The following is a 19,713-nucleotide window of genomic DNA, read 5'->3' on the forward strand; positions in this document are numbered from 1 at the left end:
TAAAACACAGGCTCAGGGACCCCATGTGCCCCACGGTGGGCTGTTGTGCCAGCCAACCCAGCAAACAGGAGCGCAGAGGGAGCTCCCCGCCGCACTGGCCCAGCTGAGCCCTCCTGCGGCAGGGGTGGCTCAGGAAGCTTTGTCCCAAAGCACCAGGGTAAGGCAGGGACAAAGCAGCTAAATCTAGTTCTGCCCTGAATATTCCCCCAGCCTCAGGCCTCCCCCAAGCAGCTGCAGGGCTTCTGCTGCACCCACAGCCCCCCAGATCCCAACTGCCAGCCCCCTCCCCAGAGCCACAGCCCTGCCCCAAAGCGCGCGCCCAGCCAGGCAACCTGTGCAGTATCCTGGGGGCAGCACCTCGTCCTGCCGATAGCACTCCTCTCCCACCAGCTGCCGCAGGGCCTCTGCCACCAGCCCCTTGTAACTGAGGGGAAAAAGAAGAGTCGGAGGATACACTAGAGAGGGCCCCCAGCCTGCCCCACCAAGCCCTGCCGACCCACGTTCTCCCTCTGAGCACATCTGTAGAGATGGGAAGGTGCCTGGGAGTGAGAAATAATAACAGCCTTGAGCTTCAGGCTCTGCTGTTCTGGGGCAAGGAGGGGACATGCTTCAACTCATTCAGAAGAAAAGCTCCTCCCAATATTGCTGCACCAACAACGTATTCTTCCTCACTGAAAGGGTTGCCAAGCACTGGAACACGCTGCCCAGGGAAGTGGTGGAGTCACCGTCCCTGGAGAAATTTAAAAGACCTGTAGACATGGCACTTAGGGACGTGGTTTAGCAGTGGAGTTGGCAGTGTTAGGTTAATGGTTAGACTCTTGTGATCTTAAGGGTCTTTTCCAACCTCAACAATTCTGTGATTCTAAAGAATTCTAAATGATTCTACACTGCTCCACTACAGGCTTCAGAGCTCATGTACGGGCCTTTACCCCAGCTGGGATCCTACCAGTACAAGGTCACAGACCACATGTCCCAAGTGATACCACTCTGCCCACCTGCGAGGGATAGGCAGCGGGGTGCCCAGCAGACTGCACTCCCAGCCATGCTCTCCCCTCCCCAGCACACTGCCTGCCGCCACCACTGACCTGTACTTTCTGTTGGCTTCGTCAGCTGTCAGAGCATGCTCAAACATGAGGACACGGTAGCGTGGGTCGAGACGTGGGCCACTGTAATCATGGAACTCCAGCTCCACTGCCGCATCCAGCAGCGAGAGGTAGCGGCGCACGATCAGCGCGTAGGGGCTGCCTGTGGGGAGAGGATGGCTGGCTAGACACCCCGGCAGCCCCTCCTTGCCCAGCCACACTCCTGGCGGGGCTGCCTGCCAGCAAGGTGGTCCTGCGCTCCCAAGGGGAGTCTGTTCTGCCCAACGCTTTCCAAGTCCATCCCCACCCCAGCCCCAAGCTTTAATGGCTGGGTTTACCCTGGAAAAGACCCAACATACTCATAACATTGGTGATGAATGCTGGGGAGAAGACTTGGTGCAGGACAGTCTGGGGGAAATGGCTAAGCTGAAACATGGACATGAGGATGTTGACTGTTGCCAGGGGCGAGCTGCCGGCTTTCTGCTCCAGGATGGCCTCCAGCTTGGGGAAGAGCTCACTGTGGTTGGATGGGCGGTAATTCATGCGACTGAAGGGAAACACCAGCTTCTGGATGACCTGCAGGCAGGAGGAGAGGGAGTGGGGCCGGGCCAGGCAGTGGGATGAAGGTCAGGTCAGGCCCAGGCCTGCCCAGAGCCAGGTAGAAACAGGTTCTCACAACCCATATGGGTCAGGCCAGGTCCCAGTTGGTCCCCAGCAAGAAGCCCCAGCCCAATGGCACAGAAGGGCCCTGGTTCCCCCCAGCACCAGGGCATCCCCAGAGCCAGCCCCAGGCGTCCCCCACAGACCAGGGCCAACACTCACCTTGCTGTCAAGCTGCTCCCCACGCTTCAGGAGAAAGTTAGCGATGGTATCAAGCAGCCGTGGCTCACGCAGCCGGTGCCGGGCCACATACTTGGCAATGAGGGCCATGGTGTAGGGGGTAAGGTTCTCTGCCTTCCTGGGGAGCCACTCTGCACAGAGCAAACCACAGCAGGGTATCTGTCAGAGGGGCCTGGCTCTGTCCAAAATGCAGCTCTCCAAAAGCCACTACAGCCTGGGCAGGAAAGGCAGTGCAGGCAGGTGGGAGGTAATGAGACCTGGGCAGCAGAGCCACCTCTCCTGAAATCCAGGTGGCTTCCAAAAACCATCAAATTATGGGGCTTGTGAAGAGGCTCGGGCAGATTCCAGTCACATGCACCCAGAAGGCACAGTTGGAACATGCATGGAATGGGGGGCCTTCTGTTAGAAACCCCACCGAAACCAACCTGCTCCCAGTCTTGAGGTGAGGCAGGCTCACAGCCCCAGGAAGGGCTGGGCTGGGATGATGTCAGTGACAGAGTGGCCATAGTGCAGGGCATCTCCTGCTCTGGCCTCACTGGTGCTCAGCCAGGCCCCAGCTGGTGCTGTCACAGACCCAGATATCCTCTGGGGCCAAGAAAGGAGGCTCCAAGGCTGCCACATGCACAGACAGAGCCCAGCACACCCCACACCGGGGAGGAAGCTCGCACAGTGGGCAAGGCTGGGACCCTGCCTGGGCAGACCCTGCCCTCACCTGCCATACTGCGGATGAATCGCTCTTGGCGGTTCTCGTAGAAGAGCTGAGAGCTGAAGATGGCCTCCAGGGCCTTGTTGTTCGCCTCCTGGGCGCACAGAGCCAGCATCTCGTCCAAGAGGGCCAGCTCATGCTCCCGCATGGCACTCACTTGCCCCAGCGTGTGCCTGACAAGGCGCAGGATCTTGCGGTTGTTGATCAGCTGCTGGTCGGAGGCTGGGTGTCCCTGCAGCGCCTGCGCTCGCAGCCGGTAGTAGGAGAGGAGCAGGAAGAGGGTCTGGGGGTGCCGCTCCTTCTCCAGGTGCCGCTCCAAACTGCTGAGGCAGGACTCGACCAGGGGGTGGGGGCTGGACGGGTGCAGCCGCATCACGCTACTGAAAACCATGGAGACATCCTTCTGGTTGAAGCGGCCCAGGCGGCTCCGGGATTCGTCCTCCAGCACTCGCACCAGCGGTGATTCCCCAGGCAGGCCTGTGACAGGGAAGGGATTAGGGACAGCCGGACCCCACCTCTCATCTTCACTAGGCACAACCATCCTCGAAAGCTCAGGCACGAGACTATGGCTGGAGAAGGGCAGATTTGCCATGCCAGTGACAAACCAAAGATGAGAAAGGGGAAGAGGACCGGTCTGGCAAAGCCTGACCAGAACACCACCATGTTTGCACTGCAGAAAAAGTCATGTAGAGGCGTTGGATTATTCCCACCCATTTCACCAAAATGGATGTCCCTTAGTTCATCCACAAATGAAAGGTTTATTTCTTAAGTCTCAAACTGCTTAAAGATAAATAATACACCTCAGAAAGTACTTTAAAAAAAAGTTTCTGTTGGAAGACAAATAAGACAGCCACATATTACAAAAAAAAAACCTGTCCGTGTATGACAGGAATTAATCCTTTCACATTTCTAATTGTCTCCCATTTTCTACTTTAGCTTTAGTCTTTCAAACTCGGCTCCTGGGGAAAATACTTTCTTCCAACTCTACATATTATTCAGCCACAGAAAGACAGGAGGCCAGGCACACAGCGCGGCTACGAAAAAAGGCAAAGGCCATCCCTCATGTGTCAGGAGAGATATTTTCAGGAGATGCATGAAGCATTATGCACTGTATGAGGCCCTGGTAGCCCACTGGTCTCCTAAGCCAGCTGACAGGATTTTAATTTTCAAAAGCGCTTTAAAGCAACTAAGGCAGCATGGGGTAAGTTGCTGTGTTTTCTCATTAATCAAACATCAGTCAGAAGGTGGAAAAAGTGAAGAATTGGTCTGAGCAGTTGCTTTGTTCCTTAAAAAAGGCCTCAGAAAGGCAGACTGGCGTTTTCATTAACAAGTGGGTAAGCATGGTGAGCAGGGAAGGGTGACAGATGGAGAACAAAGTGTGGGTCAAAACCAGAGCAGGCCAGGGGGAGCCCAGCTGAGGGGAGAGGCGCCTGGCAGCCCAGAGTTCAGTGTCAACAAACACAAGGCGCTGTGAGGCAGAGGGGGGAAGAGCAGAAACTTCTTCCCTCCCCACTTTCAGCAGGATCTAGTTACTGCATCAACCCACAGCCGGGACTGGGCGTCTCCATATGTGGCTGGGCCAAGGCCTCAGCCCAGCACGCAGCTGCGGTGGAAAAAAAAAGCAAACAGAATGGCAGAAGATGTGCATGTGGGACAGTGGAGCATGGGGCTGGCAGGAACCACTGGGGTGGGGAGGGCAGCCCCCTGCTGCTGCAGGCAACTGCCAGACATGATCCCCTTCCTCACAGGCCAGGGCATATGCAGAGAATCTGTGGGGCCCGCAGCTGCCCTGGCGCAGTCCTGTTCCCAGGACACGCCTGCCCACCAGCCCAGGCTCCGTAATGCCCAGAGGCTACTGCTGTGCAGGAACCCAGCCAGGCTTGAACCTTTTCTCCTGAATATCAAATGCCCAACACAGGGCTCGTGGCTTGCAAAGGGTTTACCCAAGATCTTGCTTCTCACACTGATGCGCAGCTGTTTGCTGATTTTCAGGGACTGGAACAAAACTCAAGGAGTGGTTTATCCCGCAACTTGCCAGGCACTGTTGGCCACTGCTTCGACTGCTCTTTGGGCTGACATGCAGGGTGGTCCAGCCAGCTGAGCCCCCCAGAGTCCACCCTGCAGATTCCCTTCCCGCAGAGGGCAGAGCCTCCCCCTTCAAAGGGCACAGCTCTGCCTGCCACAAAGCCACCTTCACACGTAAACCCACACACAAACCCAGACACTAGCCCCTGTTCTGGCACACCCTTCCTCCTTCATAGCAGCCAGAGCAGCAAGCTCTCCTGTTACCTCACAAACCCAAGCACCAGCCTGCGTCCAGTTGCTCTGCCTGCTTTCCCCATTTTCTGTGGACAACCCCACACAGGCAGACGCTAGCAGCCCGGGACACTCACCCAGTGCAGCAGCGGCGTACAGGCAGTTGACAATGCTGAAGTTATCGAACTTGGAGCAGCCACTGATGATGGCCTGACAGAGAGTCTGAAACTCCGGCTGTTCTAACATCTGGCCGGGCCCGCGACTCTCCCCGTTCAGCGTGGCCTGGCCCTGCTGCTGCTGCAAGAGCTGGCCCAGCTTGTGCAGGGCGATGGGGTAGTGGCTGGCGGACACCTTGCTGGGGTTCTGCGTGACCCACCGCAGCACTTCCCCTACGCTGCGTGAGCGCTCTATCAGACGCTTCATTGTGAAGAAGGTGTCATAACTCATCTTCTCATGAATGAAGTTCCAGCTCTTCCGCTTACCATGGCCTCGAGTCCTGTAGGCATCTGGGGGAAAGGTGTGCAGCAGCCCATGGCCGTAGGGGTCCAGGGGGAGCAGCACAGCCCGCTGCTTAGCTTTGCCTGCACAGTAGCAGGTGGGATACATCCCGGCCCTGCTCCTGTCACCAGCAGCCAGGCCCTGCAGGACGCCAGGCCGCACGCTCTCCCGGGTCAGAGCACGGAGCCATGGCAGCAGGCGCAGCATGGCGAGGGCAGGGCAGCTTGAGAGGCTTCCGAGAACTGGGAGACCCTGGGGATGAGACGGGGGATGAGAGGGGCGGTGAGCTCGTGTCTCTGGGAGGCCTGGAACCAGCAAGGGACACATGGAGCCCACACTGGGACCCCTCCTGCAGGGATCTGCCCCAGTGCAGGGGTGCCTGCCCGCGCCGTTCTGAGGTCCCCCCACCCACAAAAACCCCCTTGGCACCGGGACCCCCGCCCTGCACAGCCGCCCAGGCCACGGGCCCGCAGCCCACTCGAGCCCCGGTGTTCCGGGACCCCGCTGTCCCCGGCCCACACAAGCCCCTCCCCTCTCCCGGTGCCCCCGGCTCGCACATCTCCCACCTTCCCGGCGCCCCGGCACATACAGAGCCCCGACGGGCACCGGGACCCCTGGGACACCCCGATCTTCCATTATCCCAGTGCCGGCACCCCCGGGCCGGACTGAGCTCTCCTCCCTCGGTACCGGGATCCCAGGGTTGCCCCGATCTTCCCCTCCTCTGGTACCAGGACCCCCCGGGCCGAGCTGGGCGGCACCGGCACCACGACACCCGGCCCACCACGGGCGCTGTCCCCACCCGCCCAGCGTAGGCGGGCCCCGCGGCGCCCGGCCAGCGACCCGGCCCGGCCCTGTCCCGCCCGGCCCCCGGCCCAGCCCTACATGGCGCTCGCGGCCGCGCTGGGACCCGCCGCCGCCCCGGCCGCTCAGCACCGCCCGGACATCGAGTCCGCCATCTTCCCGACAGCCCCCGTAGGGCCGAAGGAGGCCGCGGCCCCGCCCTCCGCACGGCCCACACTTCCGGGGGCGGGCCGGTCCGCGTGCGTAGAGGCATATGTAAATAAACGCTAACCTCCCTCCAATGAGCAAGCGCCTCGCGAAGGGGCGGGGCGGCTCTGCCGGCGCACGCGCGCAAGCTACAGCCCTGCGGTACGCGCAGCCTGAGGCGCAGGCCCCGCCCCGCCAGAGAACCCCGCCCCCCTCAAGGGCCCGCCCCCGCCCCTCCCGCCGCCACGGTGCCCCCCCTTCCGCCCTTCCCCCCGGCGGCGCAGCAGCAGAACCGGGAGGCCGCGACCGTTCACAGTCCTTTCTCTTTAATCGTAACAGAGCGGCGGGGAGCTCATGTTGCCCCCCGCCAGGAGCCCCGGAATTCCCGGGGAGCAGGCTCCGGGAGGTGCCGGGCGGCCAGACTGTCCTGCCGTGGGCAAGCAGTCCCAGCGGAGTGGCAGAAGCCCGGGCAGGAGGGCTCTCCCGTGCATAGGCCCGGGAGTGGCAGGTGGGGTGGGGGAGCCAGGCAGATTCTCTGCACAGGGCTGGGGGGCACTCGGACCCCGCCCCCCCCCCCCCCCCCCCATCCCCAGAGGTAGCACTCGCTCCTGCGACAACCCTGGCTCCAGCTGCAGCACTGCCCAGCCCTCAAGCCACAGCGTGCGGGCAGGCTGTCTGCCTCCTACCGGGGCACCGGCCCTGCCAGGTCCTGCAGCCCCCGGGGGACACAGTCTGTGGACCCCCCAGGCTCAGGTGCAGCAGGCAGTCTCCACCCGGGACCACGCATTCTCCAGGTGTGGCGGCTCCTTTCTGGGCATGGGGCCGTGCTATCTGCGGTACATGGTGAAGGCCATGAAGCTGAAGAGGAGGGTGAGGCCAGCTAGGAAGGTGGTTGCGGTGGCAGTGAAGACATGGCGGTACTGCAGCTGAAAGTACCAGAGCACGGCCAGCATCAGCACGAAGAGTGGCAGCATGAGGCTGCCCACGTTGAGGGCGGCGTGTACGGGGTCGGCAGAGGCGTGGGAGCCGGTGGGCGCGGGGGCCGGGCTGTGCTGGGAGATGTGGCAGTGCAGGACGCTGTTGTGTGCGAGGTGCAGGGCGGCCAGGCTCTGGGTGTCATCGCGGAGCAGCTGCCCCTGGTAGATTAGCCGCACTTGCTGCTCCTGCCCAGGAAAATAGGCCCTGGGGCAGGGGACAAGGAGGGAGTTGTCACACTCCCCCCAGGACACACACCCCTCCATCCATCCCCCCAGGGGCAGGCGGCAAACCAACCCATCCACCCACCCTGCCTGCGCAATGCCTGCACCCCTGTGCCTGCGCTTTGCCATCAGCCGCCCTGGGGGCACTACCAGAAGCCAAGGCACCTGCCAGGACAGGTCACCTGATGGCCCCACCAGGGACAGGCCCAGGCACCAAGGGCACACACCACCCACACAAGGACAAGGGTGGCAGCTCCCAGCTGCTCCAGGGAAGGAAGGCATGGCCAGCGGGGCTCGGGGACGCCCCCAGTCGGGACATCCCCGAGCGGTGCCGCAGGAGAACCGGTGTGCCCTGCCCCTCACCTCTTCAAGGCCCCGACGGTATCGCCGGGGCGCACCCGGGCCAGGCGCTCCGTGTCGTTGAGGAACTTCAGCCGCAGCACCATGGTGGGCTCGGTGGGGCCGCCGTCCCCCTCACTGAGGGGGCCCTGCGCGGGTGTGGGGCCGGCCCGGGGCCGCAGCCCCGCCGCCAGCCCACCCGCCCCATCGGCAGCCGCTGAGGCCGCCGCCGCCGCCGGGGCCTTGTGCTCCACGGGGGTCGGGGCAGCGCTCGGGCCCTCCTCGGAGAGCGGCGCGGCGGCTCGGGGCGGCGCAGCAGGCTCGGGGGCGCGGGTGGAGGCCCAGGCCAGCCCCAACACCACGACCACCAGCAACAACGCGAAGAGCACAGTCACCTCATCGCCAACGCCCTCGATCAGCGCCATGGCGGCACCGCCTACCGACCTGCGGACATAGAGCGGGGCGGTCAGCCCGCCGAGCCGCCGGCAACCGGAGCCGCAAGCGGCCCGGGCCCCTCACCTGCCGCCATCGCAACCGCTTCCGCCTAACTGCAAGGCACTCCGGGAGATGTAGTTCTACTCGGTGCCTGCGCAAAGGCACCCGCCGCGATGCACCCTGGGAAGTGTAGTCCCGCCCTCTGCCGCAGCGTGTGCCAAGGCAGAGGGCGGGACTACACTTCCCAGCGTGCCCTGCGCCAAGCTGCGCATGCGCCGTGCGGCTACCTCGGCCAGGGCCCTTCCCCTCCTCCGCCATTACCGGTTTGAGAAATACTCCGCTTTGCAGGGCCCAGTTTGAGGAGGTGCGGTGCTGCGGGGTGGCTGGAGGAAGGGGTTGCGAGGATGGCGGCAGCTGGGCCTGGGTTCACAGGGAGGCGTTGGGGTGTTGGCGTTAATGCGGTGGCGCTTGGCGAGGCTTAGGAGGGAAGGATTGCTGTTGGGATGCTGACAGGATAGGGTAAAATAGACTACTTCAGTTGGAAGGGATGTACAAGGATCATCTAGTCCAACTGCTGGATCACTTCAGAGCTGACCAACGCTTAAAGTATGTTATTAAGGGCATAAGTGCCTCTTAAAACACTGACAGGCTTGAGGCAATGACCATTTCTCTAGGGAGCTTGTTTTGGTGTTTAACTGCCCTCTTGGTACAGAATTGCTTCCTAATGTCTGGTCTGGTGCAGCTTGGAGCTATTCCCAGGCATCCTGTCCCTGGATTGCAGCGAGAAGTGATCGGCACCTCCCCCTCCATGTCCTTTCCTCAGTTAAGCTGCAGAGAGCAATGGGGTTGCCCCCCAGCCTCCTTTTCTCCAAACTCGACAAGCTTAAAGTCCTCAGCTGCTCCTCAGAGGGCATGCTTTGCTGGCCTTCTCTGGACACATTCAAGGACCTTCTCATCCTTCTTAAATGGTTGGGGCCAGAACTGCACTTGAGGTGAGGCTGCACCAGCACTGAATACAGTGGGATAATCCCCTCTCTTGAGCGGCTGGTTCTGCTGCATTTGAGGCACCGCTGGATGTGGTTTGCCCTCTTGGCTGACTGCTGTTGAGCTGCTGCCACCTAGCACCCCCAGATTCCTTTCTGCAGGGCTGTTCTCCAACCGCTCCTTTCCTGGTTTATGGGGTGTCCTTGGAAATCTGTTGGCGAGTCCAGAGGAGGCCACAGAAATGGTCAGAAGGCTGGAACACATCTTCTGTGAGGACAGGCTGAGAGAGTTGGCATGGAGGAGGCTCCAGGAGACCTCACTGCAGCCTTTCAGTACTTAAAGGGGGCTTAAAAAAAAGATGGAGAGAGACTTTTTAGCAGGGCCTGTTGCAACAGGACAAGTGGCAATGGTTTTAAAATAAAGGAGGGCAGATTCAGACTAGATTTAAGGAAGAAATCTTTTACACTGAGGGTGGCAAAACACTGGCACAGGTTACCCAGAGAGGTGGTCAATGACCCATCCCTGGAAACATTCAAGGCCAGGTTGGACAGGGCTCTGAGCAACCTGATCTATTTGAAGATGTCCCTGCCCATGTCAGGGGGCTTGGACTAGATGACCTTTGAAGGTCCCTTCCCACCCAGACTGTTCTGTGATGATTCTGTGAAACCTTTCAGATGAAATTTCTCATGCAACTGAAGGAGCATGAAGTCATCAGTTCCTCTTAACAGTAGAAGTATTTTTATAATTTAATCGATATCCTGTTCTTTGCTTTATATATAGAAAAGTGGTGAAGGGTCTAGAAAGCAAGTCTTATGAGGAGTGTCTGAGGGCACTGGGGGTGTTTAGCCTGGAGAAAAGGAGGCTTAGGGGAGATCTTCTCACTCTACAACTGTCTGAAAGTAGGGTGTAGCGAGGTGCGGTTGGTCTCCAAACTAACAAGTGATAGGACAAAGGGAAATAGCCTGAAGTTGCACCAGGGGAGGTTTAAATTGGATATTAGGAAAAATGTCTTCACTGCAAAGGTTGTCAAGCACTGGAACAGGCTGCCCAGCGAGGTGGTGGAGTCACCATCCCTGGAGGGATTTAAAAGACTTGTAGATGTGGCGCTTAGGGATGTGGTTTAGTGGTGGGCTTGGCAGTGCTGGGTTAACCGTTGGACTCAGTGATCTTAAGGGTCTTTTTCAACCTAAACAATTCTATGATTCTAAATTATTCTGTGATTCTAAAACAAGGTCGACAATTGTCAAAGGACAGCAAACTACAGGCAGATCCCACCTCTGGAAGTGCTGTGCTCTGGTGAAGACGTGGTCTCTGGCAGGCAGTAAGCAGATTACAAAGCACAGAGATGACATGGGGCAATGGGAGAAGCTGCAGATTAAAACTGGCTGAGTTCCAGTGATCCTTTGGGGGACTGTAGTTCCCCAGATGCGTTTAAACCTACCTGCAGACTTCATGAAGAAGGAGAGTTTGAAAGAGAGCTGGATATTTGATGTGGAATAGTTTTTGCCTCCAACTTGGTTTTGATGTTCAACGACATTTCAAATAATTTATGCTGAATTCTCTCTTGGTTGATTAGTATCTGGTATTAAAGCTTAATGCTGGAGACTCAGCTTTTCTGTGTTCCTGAAAAGCATTCAGATAATTGTGAACATGGTCAAAAATAGTTTGATCAAAATTTCTGTATTTTGAGGAGAAAAGGCTTGTACCATCAAAACGAGATAGTGGAGGGGGAGACTTGTGGGAGGGGAAAACGTACAAAACCCTGTAAAGGAATGAAGCTGAAAGGGAGATCTTTGGGTGACAATATCCCCTTTCCCCAGGGCATCACCTCCAAGGATCTGTCGTTTTGATGGTATGAGACATTTCCTACAGTAAAATCAGGAGAAATGTGAAGTGGTCATAAACTGCAGCATCCTTTCTGCTGAGGTAATTCCAAGGGGCTGGGTAGCTCTGAGGAATTAATCATTTTCCCTGCCGGGCTCCTGTGTCCAAACTGCCTCCGGGTGGGAGGGACTGGCTGGCTGATGGGTCAGGGGTGGCCCAGGCCTCCTGGCTCCAGCTCAGGTTGAAATCCCAGTTCAGAGCACTGACCGGGAGTCCTGGCATTGGGGCATGGAGCCCGAGGTGGTGATTCTCTCGGCTGCCTCCTTCAGTCCTGATCTGCATTCTTCATTACTGGTTTCAGCTTATCGTTAGACTGCAGCAATGTAGATTGATGAGATGTGTGATAGGAGAGCTTAAGGCTCCAGGCAGCGTAAGTGTAATATTAGCATTAGCAGGAGGCACTGCAAACATAAAATATATTTTTTGTGTGCAGCTGTCTTGCAGAACTCCATAGCAGAACTTGTCCTGCGATCACAGGGAGCAAAGTCTCTAATGACCTGCAAATAGCACTGAGAGAGCTGAAAAGTGGGGCTGCCAAAGCAGAGCTCTTGCATGCACAGCAGAATTTAAAAATAGGCTGCTGCTGGCGTTCTTGCTTACCCGTCATTCCTGGAAGCCCACGGGGAGGACGACTCTCCAGCAGAGGAGAGACGCAGTCCCCTGACGTGACTTCCCTCAGCATCTACGCCGCAGAGCAGAAAGTTGCAGATTCAGTCATTTTACACCAGAGCATCCCTGACTGTTGTTTGCATCTTTTCCAGCTCCAGGTCTCTGCTGGTGCTGGCTTTCCCCTCCCCGGAGCAGCGAGGTGGCAGGGGCACCGGGCAGATGCCCCCTCACCCATGGCGCTGCCATCACGGTGGGAGCAAGGAGTCTCTTTAGCTTGACATTTTCAGTGCCTTCAGGGAAGCTCAGCGCATGTGGGAGTAGAGACATGGGGGAGATGAATGCCTCTGCAGATGAAACTGCTTTCAGAAGCTCCCACCAACAGCGCGAGGTGTCAGCCCCAGTCAAAGACTTGTCGTGGGGAATGCAGTTGGGCCAGAAAAAAGAGCTCGAGGGTGGGAGCATGAGGAGTTGAGGATGCTGAGCTGCAGCGTCTCCAGGCAAGGATGAGCTCTGCATTTACAAAGGACTGCAGAGAACCAGGCTGTGAAACGCCCCCTCCCCATTAGGAGTGAGGGGTCTGCAAGAAGGTCCTGAGAAGCCACCCCTGGGTACCACAGCCTGGTGGCACAGCATCGTCCCTTTGTGGGGAAAGGACCCCAATGCTGTGTGCCGAGGGACTGAGGGAGATGGGCAGCCAATGGCTGAGCTGGGGCTTCTCGAAGCAGAGGCGGGCAGTGCCCGTGGGTGCAGAGGCTGCTGGGGAGCAGGTCGCCCTGCTCCACCTGCCTGTGGTGCTCAAGCTGACCGGTGGGCAGGGAGGTACATGCAAGGCCCCCCCCCCCCCCCCCCCCCCCCCCGAGGTGCTGTGGGGTGGTGGGTGCGCTGCTCCCTCCCACAGCACTGAGCTGTGAGCCTGGTGCCGGGGGCAGAGGCAAGAAGCTGCTGGGAAGAAAGAGCTGCCCCTTCACTGGGTCACTAAGGCTGATGCAGAAAGTGCTGGGCAAAGCCTGGGTCTGTGCCTGGTGTGGAGAAACAAGGGGTGAGGCTGGGGGTGGGTGGCTGCGGGGGGTGTGTCAGTGCTGGGCAGGGACTGGCTCGGAGGGTGGGAGGAAGCCAGGTACGGGGATGGTCAGAGAGGGAGCTGGTCTGGGTATCACCACCCAAATTAGAAAAAATGCTCCCTGATTTTCTGTTCCCTGATTTTTTTTCAGAGGTGTTGCTTGTGCTGGCCTCCACGCTCGGACAAAGCAGTGCTGCGACCTGCCTGGTCACTGCAGTCATTGAGTGGCCTTGGACCTCCAGTGGCCACAAAGCCAATCCGTCCATGGTCACTGGACTAGACCATGGTCACATGGTCACTGGACCACAGCTGGCAACTGGGGTGACTGCTCCAGTGACAGAAAAGGGGCAGAGAGCAGTTAGACATAAGGGAGGACAGGGATGGGACATGCATTTGCACCAGGGAGAAAGAGGTGGGACCCATGTTAATCTGAGCTGAATAAATCACTACAGACAAAGCTTTGGGAGCAGCAGAGCACCTGCTGAAGAAGACAAAGAGAAAACACACAGAAGAGTAAAAATTTATTAGCTGCTAGTAAGGTGTTTCAATAAGCTGTAGTTAGCAGAGGGTGGTGACCACAAGTTTGCCTCTGGGACAGAAAAGCCCTGGATGCTGGAGATCGCAGAGGCATTTCTGACAAACTGTCTTGGGGAGATGCAGATTCCCCAAACCAGAGCATGGCTGCTTTGACGAGCTCCCAGCAAGAGCAGAGGGTTCCTGAGGAGCCCATCTCACCTCCCTGCCAGTACGGGGCTGACAGAGCTGTCCCACAGCTCCCACCTCCCAGGCTGGCTCTGCTGAGGGTGGAGAAGGCAACCCGGGGCTGTACTAACCCAACAAAGCGCTATAGGATGCCTGTAAGTCCTATAGGACAAGGAACTGAGATGTTCTGGCTCCTTGGCTGTGGGATACCAGCAGCAGAAAACTGGTGGGGAATCTTTTCCACTTGTGTAATAACCTTAAAATACCACCCATGTTTCTTCTCCTGCCGTGGCTGGGCGAGGGTGCACCCCTACCCAAGCAATTTCTAGAATCCGGGCCCGGGTCCAGATGTGCAGCACCACACAAAGCTTAAATGTGGTCTGAAGAGAAAAAGAATAACAAACACTGATTGAAAAACATCTCATAATCTTGGTGGTTCTGTTTAATACTTTAAAAAGTCAAGCCCTTGGAGATTCAGTGGCGTGGGTTTTGGAACAAAGTTTTTTTGACAGATGGAGAGCTGGCAAGACTTGACAGAGCAGGTTGTGTGTTGGGGTCGCCCAGGAAGAGGCAAGGAGTGTCGAGCAGGGGCTGTGGGAAGAGTGGACATACGGAGAGGAAGAGCGAGGCAGAGTGAGTTGAGCCCTGGTACATGATGTTTGGAAGAGTCTCTGGGGCATGGAAGGTGGGAAGAAATCACTTACACTTGATGCACACGCCAGAGAGAGTAAAAGGGAGGATTTCAGCAGCCGTGATTCAGCTTTGGAGGCCCGCTGGAGGTAAGGCAGAGCAAGGCTCCAAGAGTGGGGGAGAAGCTGCTGCAAAAACAGAAGAGAAGATCCCAGGGCCTTAAGGGTGCTGAATGCAAGGATGCACAAGAAGCAGCAGATTTAAAAAATACATACACTGTGTAGGAGGCAGAAACAGGATTTATAACTTGCAGGATGTTGAAAATAAGCCATGTCTGAGCAAAATCATTTGAGTGGTTATGACTGTTCAAATTTAATGCATTTTATCCAGTGGTTAATCACCCTTGCTGATAAAATTTTGTGTCTAATTTTCAATGTGGATTTGTCTGGCTTCAGCTTCCAGAGATTGAGTCTTTTTATATCTTTCCTGGCTCGATTAAAGAGCCATTTAATATTTCCCTATGAAAGTACTTCTACAGTGTAATCAAGTCACCCCTCAATCTTCTTTTGGATAAGCTGAACAGATTGTGCTCTTTAAATCTTCTGCTGTAAGGCACTCGCTCTAGCCTGCAAATCATTCTGCGTGGGTCTTTTCAGAATCTCTTTGATTTTTCAATATTCTTCTGAAATATTGTTCATGTAAAGCAATGCCCAGTTCTAGAGCGCTGCTGCTCCAGTGAGATGCAGAGGTGGGGTCACCCCCTGCCCTGCCTGGGCTCCCCGTGCCCCCTGGGGGACTGGCCCCTTCCGCTCTGTGGAAGGTCGCCTTCGCCGGCTGGCCCCCACTGTGTTTTGTTTGTGCCGTTTGTCTGAGTACACACGATGGAAGTGGGAAAGGGCCCAGACCACTCACTGCTGCATTGCTTTTGTCTCCGGCCAGGCTTGGAGTGCGGCAAGGGCAACAGTGCCGAGCCCAGCAGCATCTCTGGCACAGTGCCGGGGTGAGACATGGCAGCTGCGTGGGCCAGGCACCTGTGGGTGCTGGCTCCTGGCCTCATGGTGGGTGCAGTGTCGTGTGCCAGCACCACTGTGAGCGGGGGCCTCCCTCTCTGCTTTCTGCTTCTTTCTGCCTGCTGCACTGCCTCTGCTCCCGGGACAGGACAGGAGAGCTGCTCGCAGGCTGCAGGGCATCACCCAGGTGGGCAAGCAGCCAGTCCCGGCACCCGGTGCTGCTCTGGGTGCCACACGTTTTGGGGAAGGTCGGCCCAGAGACTGAAAACTGCCCCTTTTCTCTCTGGAGCAGGCCTGCTGTGGGAGCAAGGTGGTCTCAGGGTTCAGCAGGGTGGACGGCACCACAGAGGGTGCAATGACCTGCCACACCTGAGGCAGCTGGCACCCAAGGGAGCCGGGACCCCTTCCTGCAGCTCTGCCCCTCCCTGGGGCTGGGGAGCATGCTGAGACCAGACCCGCCGGGGGCTGCTCTGGGGACCTCCATGGCAAGAGCTGACGTCTGCTCTTGCCTTACCCAGTCTTCTAGGGAACTGGATGCTTACCCTGTGGCTGTCCTGCCTGTCCCATGGCTGTCTGATTTCCTTAAAGCCCTTTGGGAATCAAAGCAGACTTCACCTTTCGACCATCTTATCTGTGTGTAATCTCTCTTCTCTTTTCAGGGCTCTCTTCAAGGTCAGGACTTCTCTGCACAACTGCCACCCCCCATCATAGAATCCCCGAATCCCTGGTTGGTGTGGGTTCGGCTTGGACCTTGAAGACCGCCCAGTCCCACCCCTGCCACACGCAGGGCCCCCTTCCCCCAGCCCCGGTGGCTCCCAGCCCCGTCCAGCCTGGCCTTGGGCACTGCCAGGGCTGGGGCACCCACAGCTGCTCTGGGCAGCCCGTGCCGGCGCCTCGCCGCCCTCACAGGGAAGGATTTCTCCCTCAGCTCTGATCTCCATCTGCCCTCTCTCAGCGCAAAGCCGTTCCCCCTTGTCCTGGCGCTGCAGGCCCTTGGGAAAAGCCCCTCCCCAGCTTCCTCGCCGGCCCCTTTGGGTGCTGGAAGGTGCTCCAGGGTCTCCAGGAGCCTTCCCTTCTCCGGGCTGAACAGCCCCAGCGCTCCCAGCCCGGCTGCGCAGCAGAGGGGCTCCAGCCCTCTGGCCATCTCCGTGGCCTCCTCTGGCCCCGCTCCAACAGGTCCGTGCCCTCCTTATGCTGGGGGCCCCGGAGCTGGAGGCGGCGCTGCAGGGGGGTCTCAGCAGAGCGGGGCAGAGGGGCAGAGCCCCCTCCCTCGCCCCGCCGGCCACGCTGCTGGGGATGCAGCCCAGGGCACGGGGAGCTTTCTGGGCTGCAAGCTCACATCATCGTCCCTAAGCAGATCATATCAGTGCACCTTGCTGTAGCTTTACTCACCGCAGCTCCTACTTGTTTGCAGCTGCTGAACCTACGGGCCTGGATTTCCCGAGAGCTCCCCTGATGGATGGCATCGCTCCTGGGACCCTCCACCACCCAGGTACCCACCAGGTATTGAGACAGCCACCAGTAAATATCTCTGTGTCTTAGGTCATGCATCCTGGGCTCCCTGCAGCATGGGTCAGCACTGTGCCATCATCTCTGCTCCTCCAGTGTCTTCTGCAGCCACTGCCTCTCCAAACAGGTCCTCTGCTGCACTCTGCAAAGAGGAGTGCCTGCAGGACAACCCCCTCCCAGTGCTTCCTAGGGAATATTGATGCAAAAAATGGGTTTAGCTCCTCTGCAGTGGCCCTGCCCTGTCAGTTTACCTTTTGCGTCTGGGCACCTGTTGGCCCTGCAGAATTCTGGAAGGCAGAAGCAGGGTGCTCCTGATGCATCTGAAGAAAAGATTTATGGTTGGGTATAATCTCTTTGTTCGTTGTTTCTCAGAGCAGTCTCACTGCCTTGCTGTGTTTACACATTTAATCTGCCAGGGTTTATGGTCCTCTCCATTTCCTTTATTACTCACAATTTCACCTTTCCAAAGGATGTCTCAGTGTTTCTACCTGCATCCCCCGCTCTGCTGCTGGGCTGTGCCAGCTCCCTCTCTCCTCATCTGCTGTCCTCATGTCTTTGCTGGGGCTCACCAGGCTCGGGGGGCTCCTTTGCCCTGCACCCCTCTAGCCTCCGTTCTCACCAGGTTAGGGCTTGTCCTCAGCACTCTGCAGATACGTCTGCCCTTGGCTGGGCCAGTGACCATCTCCTGTGCTTAAATAAACCACGTGCAAATCATTAGCACAGTGACTGTAAGGCTCTATGCGGGTCTCGGTGTGAAACAGCTTCATCAGCTGAACTATGTATTTTGGATTTGCAGTTTGCTTGCTGCCTGACAGCCGCACTTTGCACAGATATGGATGGGATTAGTGTGTGCGGTTACCACCGAGCTCCAAAGTAAGATTAAAGAGCTGCAGCTATTCTGGGGAAAAAAGCTCTTGGCCTCATCCCCAGCCCAAAAAGGACAGTTATTGTGACTTGAAGGTGATATCTCTTGATGAAACACCTCCCTTCCCACCAAGCCACTGCCACTAACTGCCTGCTTTGTAGCAGGAACCACAGCAGAGGAAAGTCCTGATGGGTTTGGGAAAAGGAGCTGCTAATCTCACAGGGTGTGTGAGGGGGACAGGGCAGCCTAAGCTGAGCCGGGGCTGTGGCCATGGGGAGGGGATGAGGTTCCCTGCTCCCCCTTTGGCTCCTGGAAAGATGAGCAGCATCTCCCAGCTGTGCCCTGCACAAGCCGGCTCTCCGGGACAGAGCCATCTCCACAGAAATGAAGCTCCAGTTTTTAACAGCAAGTGTGATTAAGCACCTGAGGGTCCCAAGTGCACCCTGACAAGCCCACCGGCAACACAGACTCTCTGCTGTGGGGCCAGGACACCCATTCCAGCTCAGCCCTGGGCCTTAGCCCTCGCCTCAGCTCTGCTGTGGGACACTGCTTCCCAGCCCCGCACCCCAGACAGACCCTGGGGGTCTGTTGCCAGCGGCTCCTCTGCAGCCCTGTCAGGACACACCTGCACCGCTCTGTCCCCTCGCTCAGTCCCCTTGCCCATCCCCTCCTGCCTCCTGGGGCTGTTACTGCAGCAGGCTCGGGGCTGGAAAAGGGCTCTGCTCTGCCTGCTGAGCAGATGGCTGTCTTCTTCTTCACCCCCCAGGCTGCCAGGGCCACCTCCCAGCATACCAGATCTGGCAGCCTCCCCGCTGCCAGCAGGGTTCCAAAGAGAGCAGCAAGCCCCCTGCTCCTGTTCCCCCCAGACCCATGCTCGCTGGGTGGGCAGGTGGGCCCCCCTGCCACCTGGTGCCCATGTAGGGCCTGTGGCTCTGGCCCCATGGGGTGGGGGCAGGCTCCCTCCTGCTCAGTGAGCAGCCACGCGTGAGCTGTGTCCAGCGCTGGCCAAGCCGATGCTGACCCTCTCCATCTGCCAGGTGGTTCCAGCCGGTTGGGTCTGTGGCCACCAAGGTGCTGGAGCATCTGGTCTGGGGGTGGGAGTGGCAGGAGGAGGAGGAGGAGGAGGAGGAGGAGGAGGGGGCATTGCTTCTCTTGGCAGCAGCACCAGTTTGAGGCACTTGTGAATGGCAGCATCAGATGGAAGTGCTGCAGATGGAGAGCACCCCTGAGCTGAGAAAGTTGGGGTTCTGAGCATGAAATTTACCCTGAAAAACAGCTTCCATTTCCCTGTGGCCCCTGTCTGCAGAAAGTGTCCATCCAACCATCCTTGGGTGCATTTTTCTTCCAGAAAGCACCGGGCTCATCTCCCCGGTGAGCTCTCGCTTTCCTCCCCCACTTCCCCCGTGCTGCAGTCATGTGATGTGGCCTCTCAGTACATTTCAGTTCTCTCCTGATTTTTTTTCTTCCTTGTCTATGGTAAGTACCAACTCCATCTGTTTGCCTGCAATTAATGTGGGCCCCTCTCTCTGTGATCTCGTCTGCCTTCTCAGTAACTTTGGGCTCTGATTTTCCAGTGCTGGCAGCACCATGGGAGCCAGTGCCGCAGCTGCTCCCACCGCACCACAGCATGGGCGCAATGAGGCAGTGGCTCTGGAGCTGCCCGCGGCGGCACAGGTCTTCCCACTCGCTCCACGGCGGCGCTGCTGGTGGGACATGGGCTTGGGGGGCTGTGCGGAGTGAGAGGCCGGGGCGGCTGTGAGGAGCCTTGCATGTCTGCTGGAAGCAGAGGCGGCCAGTGGGGACTGGGTTAACACTTGGCCTTGATGGTCTTAAAGGTCTTTTCCAACAGGGATGATTCTCTGATGAGTCTGTGATTGTGGAGGGAGGAATGGAGGGTGACCCATCACTTGCCGCAGATAAATCCCAACGCCGTCTCTCATCGCATCCCAGCAGCCGCCCGTGGGTGCTGGTGACGGGGCTGTGCAGAGGGTGCGGGGAAGGGCTGGGTGCTGCCTGCCAGGAGGGTGCTGAGCACAGCCACCAGCCCCGGGGTGCTCACTGAGGGAGATAAGCCTGTGTGGGTGCGAGGGCACCTGCCCTCGCACTGGCTGGGATGGT

At 58.2% G+C, this 19,713-nt stretch overlaps 2 protein-coding genes and 1 long non-coding RNA gene across 3 annotated transcripts in view; 1 reads left to right on the forward strand and 2 right to left on the reverse strand.

The window, feature by feature from the left end:
• Positions 1-6,442, reverse strand: part of FASTK (Fas activated serine/threonine kinase) — a 14,401-nt gene extending 7,959 nt beyond the window's left edge. The window contains exons 1-7 of the mRNA XM_055803970.1: positions 6,265-6,442; positions 5,022-5,634; positions 2,635-3,105; positions 1,905-2,053; positions 1,442-1,658; positions 1,086-1,245; positions 333-424 (exon numbers count right to left, since the gene is read on the reverse strand). Coding sequence (XP_055659945.1) covers positions 333-424; positions 1,086-1,245; positions 1,442-1,658; positions 1,905-2,053; positions 2,635-3,105; positions 5,022-5,589 — 1,657 coding nt within the window. The 5' untranslated portion in view covers positions 5,590-5,634; positions 6,265-6,442. The remainder of the gene's footprint in view (positions 1-332; positions 425-1,085; positions 1,246-1,441; positions 1,659-1,904; positions 2,054-2,634; positions 3,106-5,021; positions 5,635-6,264) is intronic.
• Positions 6,443-6,674: 232 nt separating this feature from the next.
• Positions 6,675-8,457, reverse strand: TMUB1 (transmembrane and ubiquitin like domain containing 1). Its single transcript, XM_027777522.2, has 2 exons — positions 7,932-8,457; positions 6,675-7,551 (listed from the first exon to the last, which is right to left on the reverse strand). Exons 1-2 carry the CDS (start codon positions 8,330-8,332, stop codon positions 7,197-7,199), a joined length of 756 nt encoding a protein of 251 aa, XP_027633323.2. The 5' UTR covers positions 8,333-8,457; the 3' UTR covers positions 6,675-7,196.
• A 167-nt stretch (positions 8,458-8,624) lies between these two features.
• Positions 8,625-17,444, forward strand: LOC106113020 (uncharacterized). The gene is made up of 2 exons (XR_008747215.1): positions 8,625-8,706; positions 9,085-17,444. It is a non-coding gene; the product is annotated as an uncharacterized LOC106113020 (long non-coding RNA).
• Positions 17,445-19,713: the final 2,269 nt, after the last annotated feature.

This window comes from Falco peregrinus, chromosome 5 (genome assembly GCF_023634155.1).
Source record: "Falco peregrinus isolate bFalPer1 chromosome 5, bFalPer1.pri, whole genome shotgun sequence".
In the NCBI taxonomy this organism is placed as follows: Eukaryota; Metazoa; Chordata; class Aves; order Falconiformes; family Falconidae; genus Falco; species Falco peregrinus.

Excerpts from the sequence above, each read along its gene's own strand:
- TMUB1 (XM_027777522.2), bottom strand. The coding sequence starts at position 8,332 with ATGGCGCTGATCGAGGGCGTTGGCGATGAGGTGACTGTGCTCTTCGCG. Across the intron at positions 7,552-7,931 it reads ACCGTCGGGGCCTTGAAGAG|GGCCTATTTTCCTGGGCAGG; the intron begins GTGAGGGGCAGG and ends CCCCTGCCCCAG.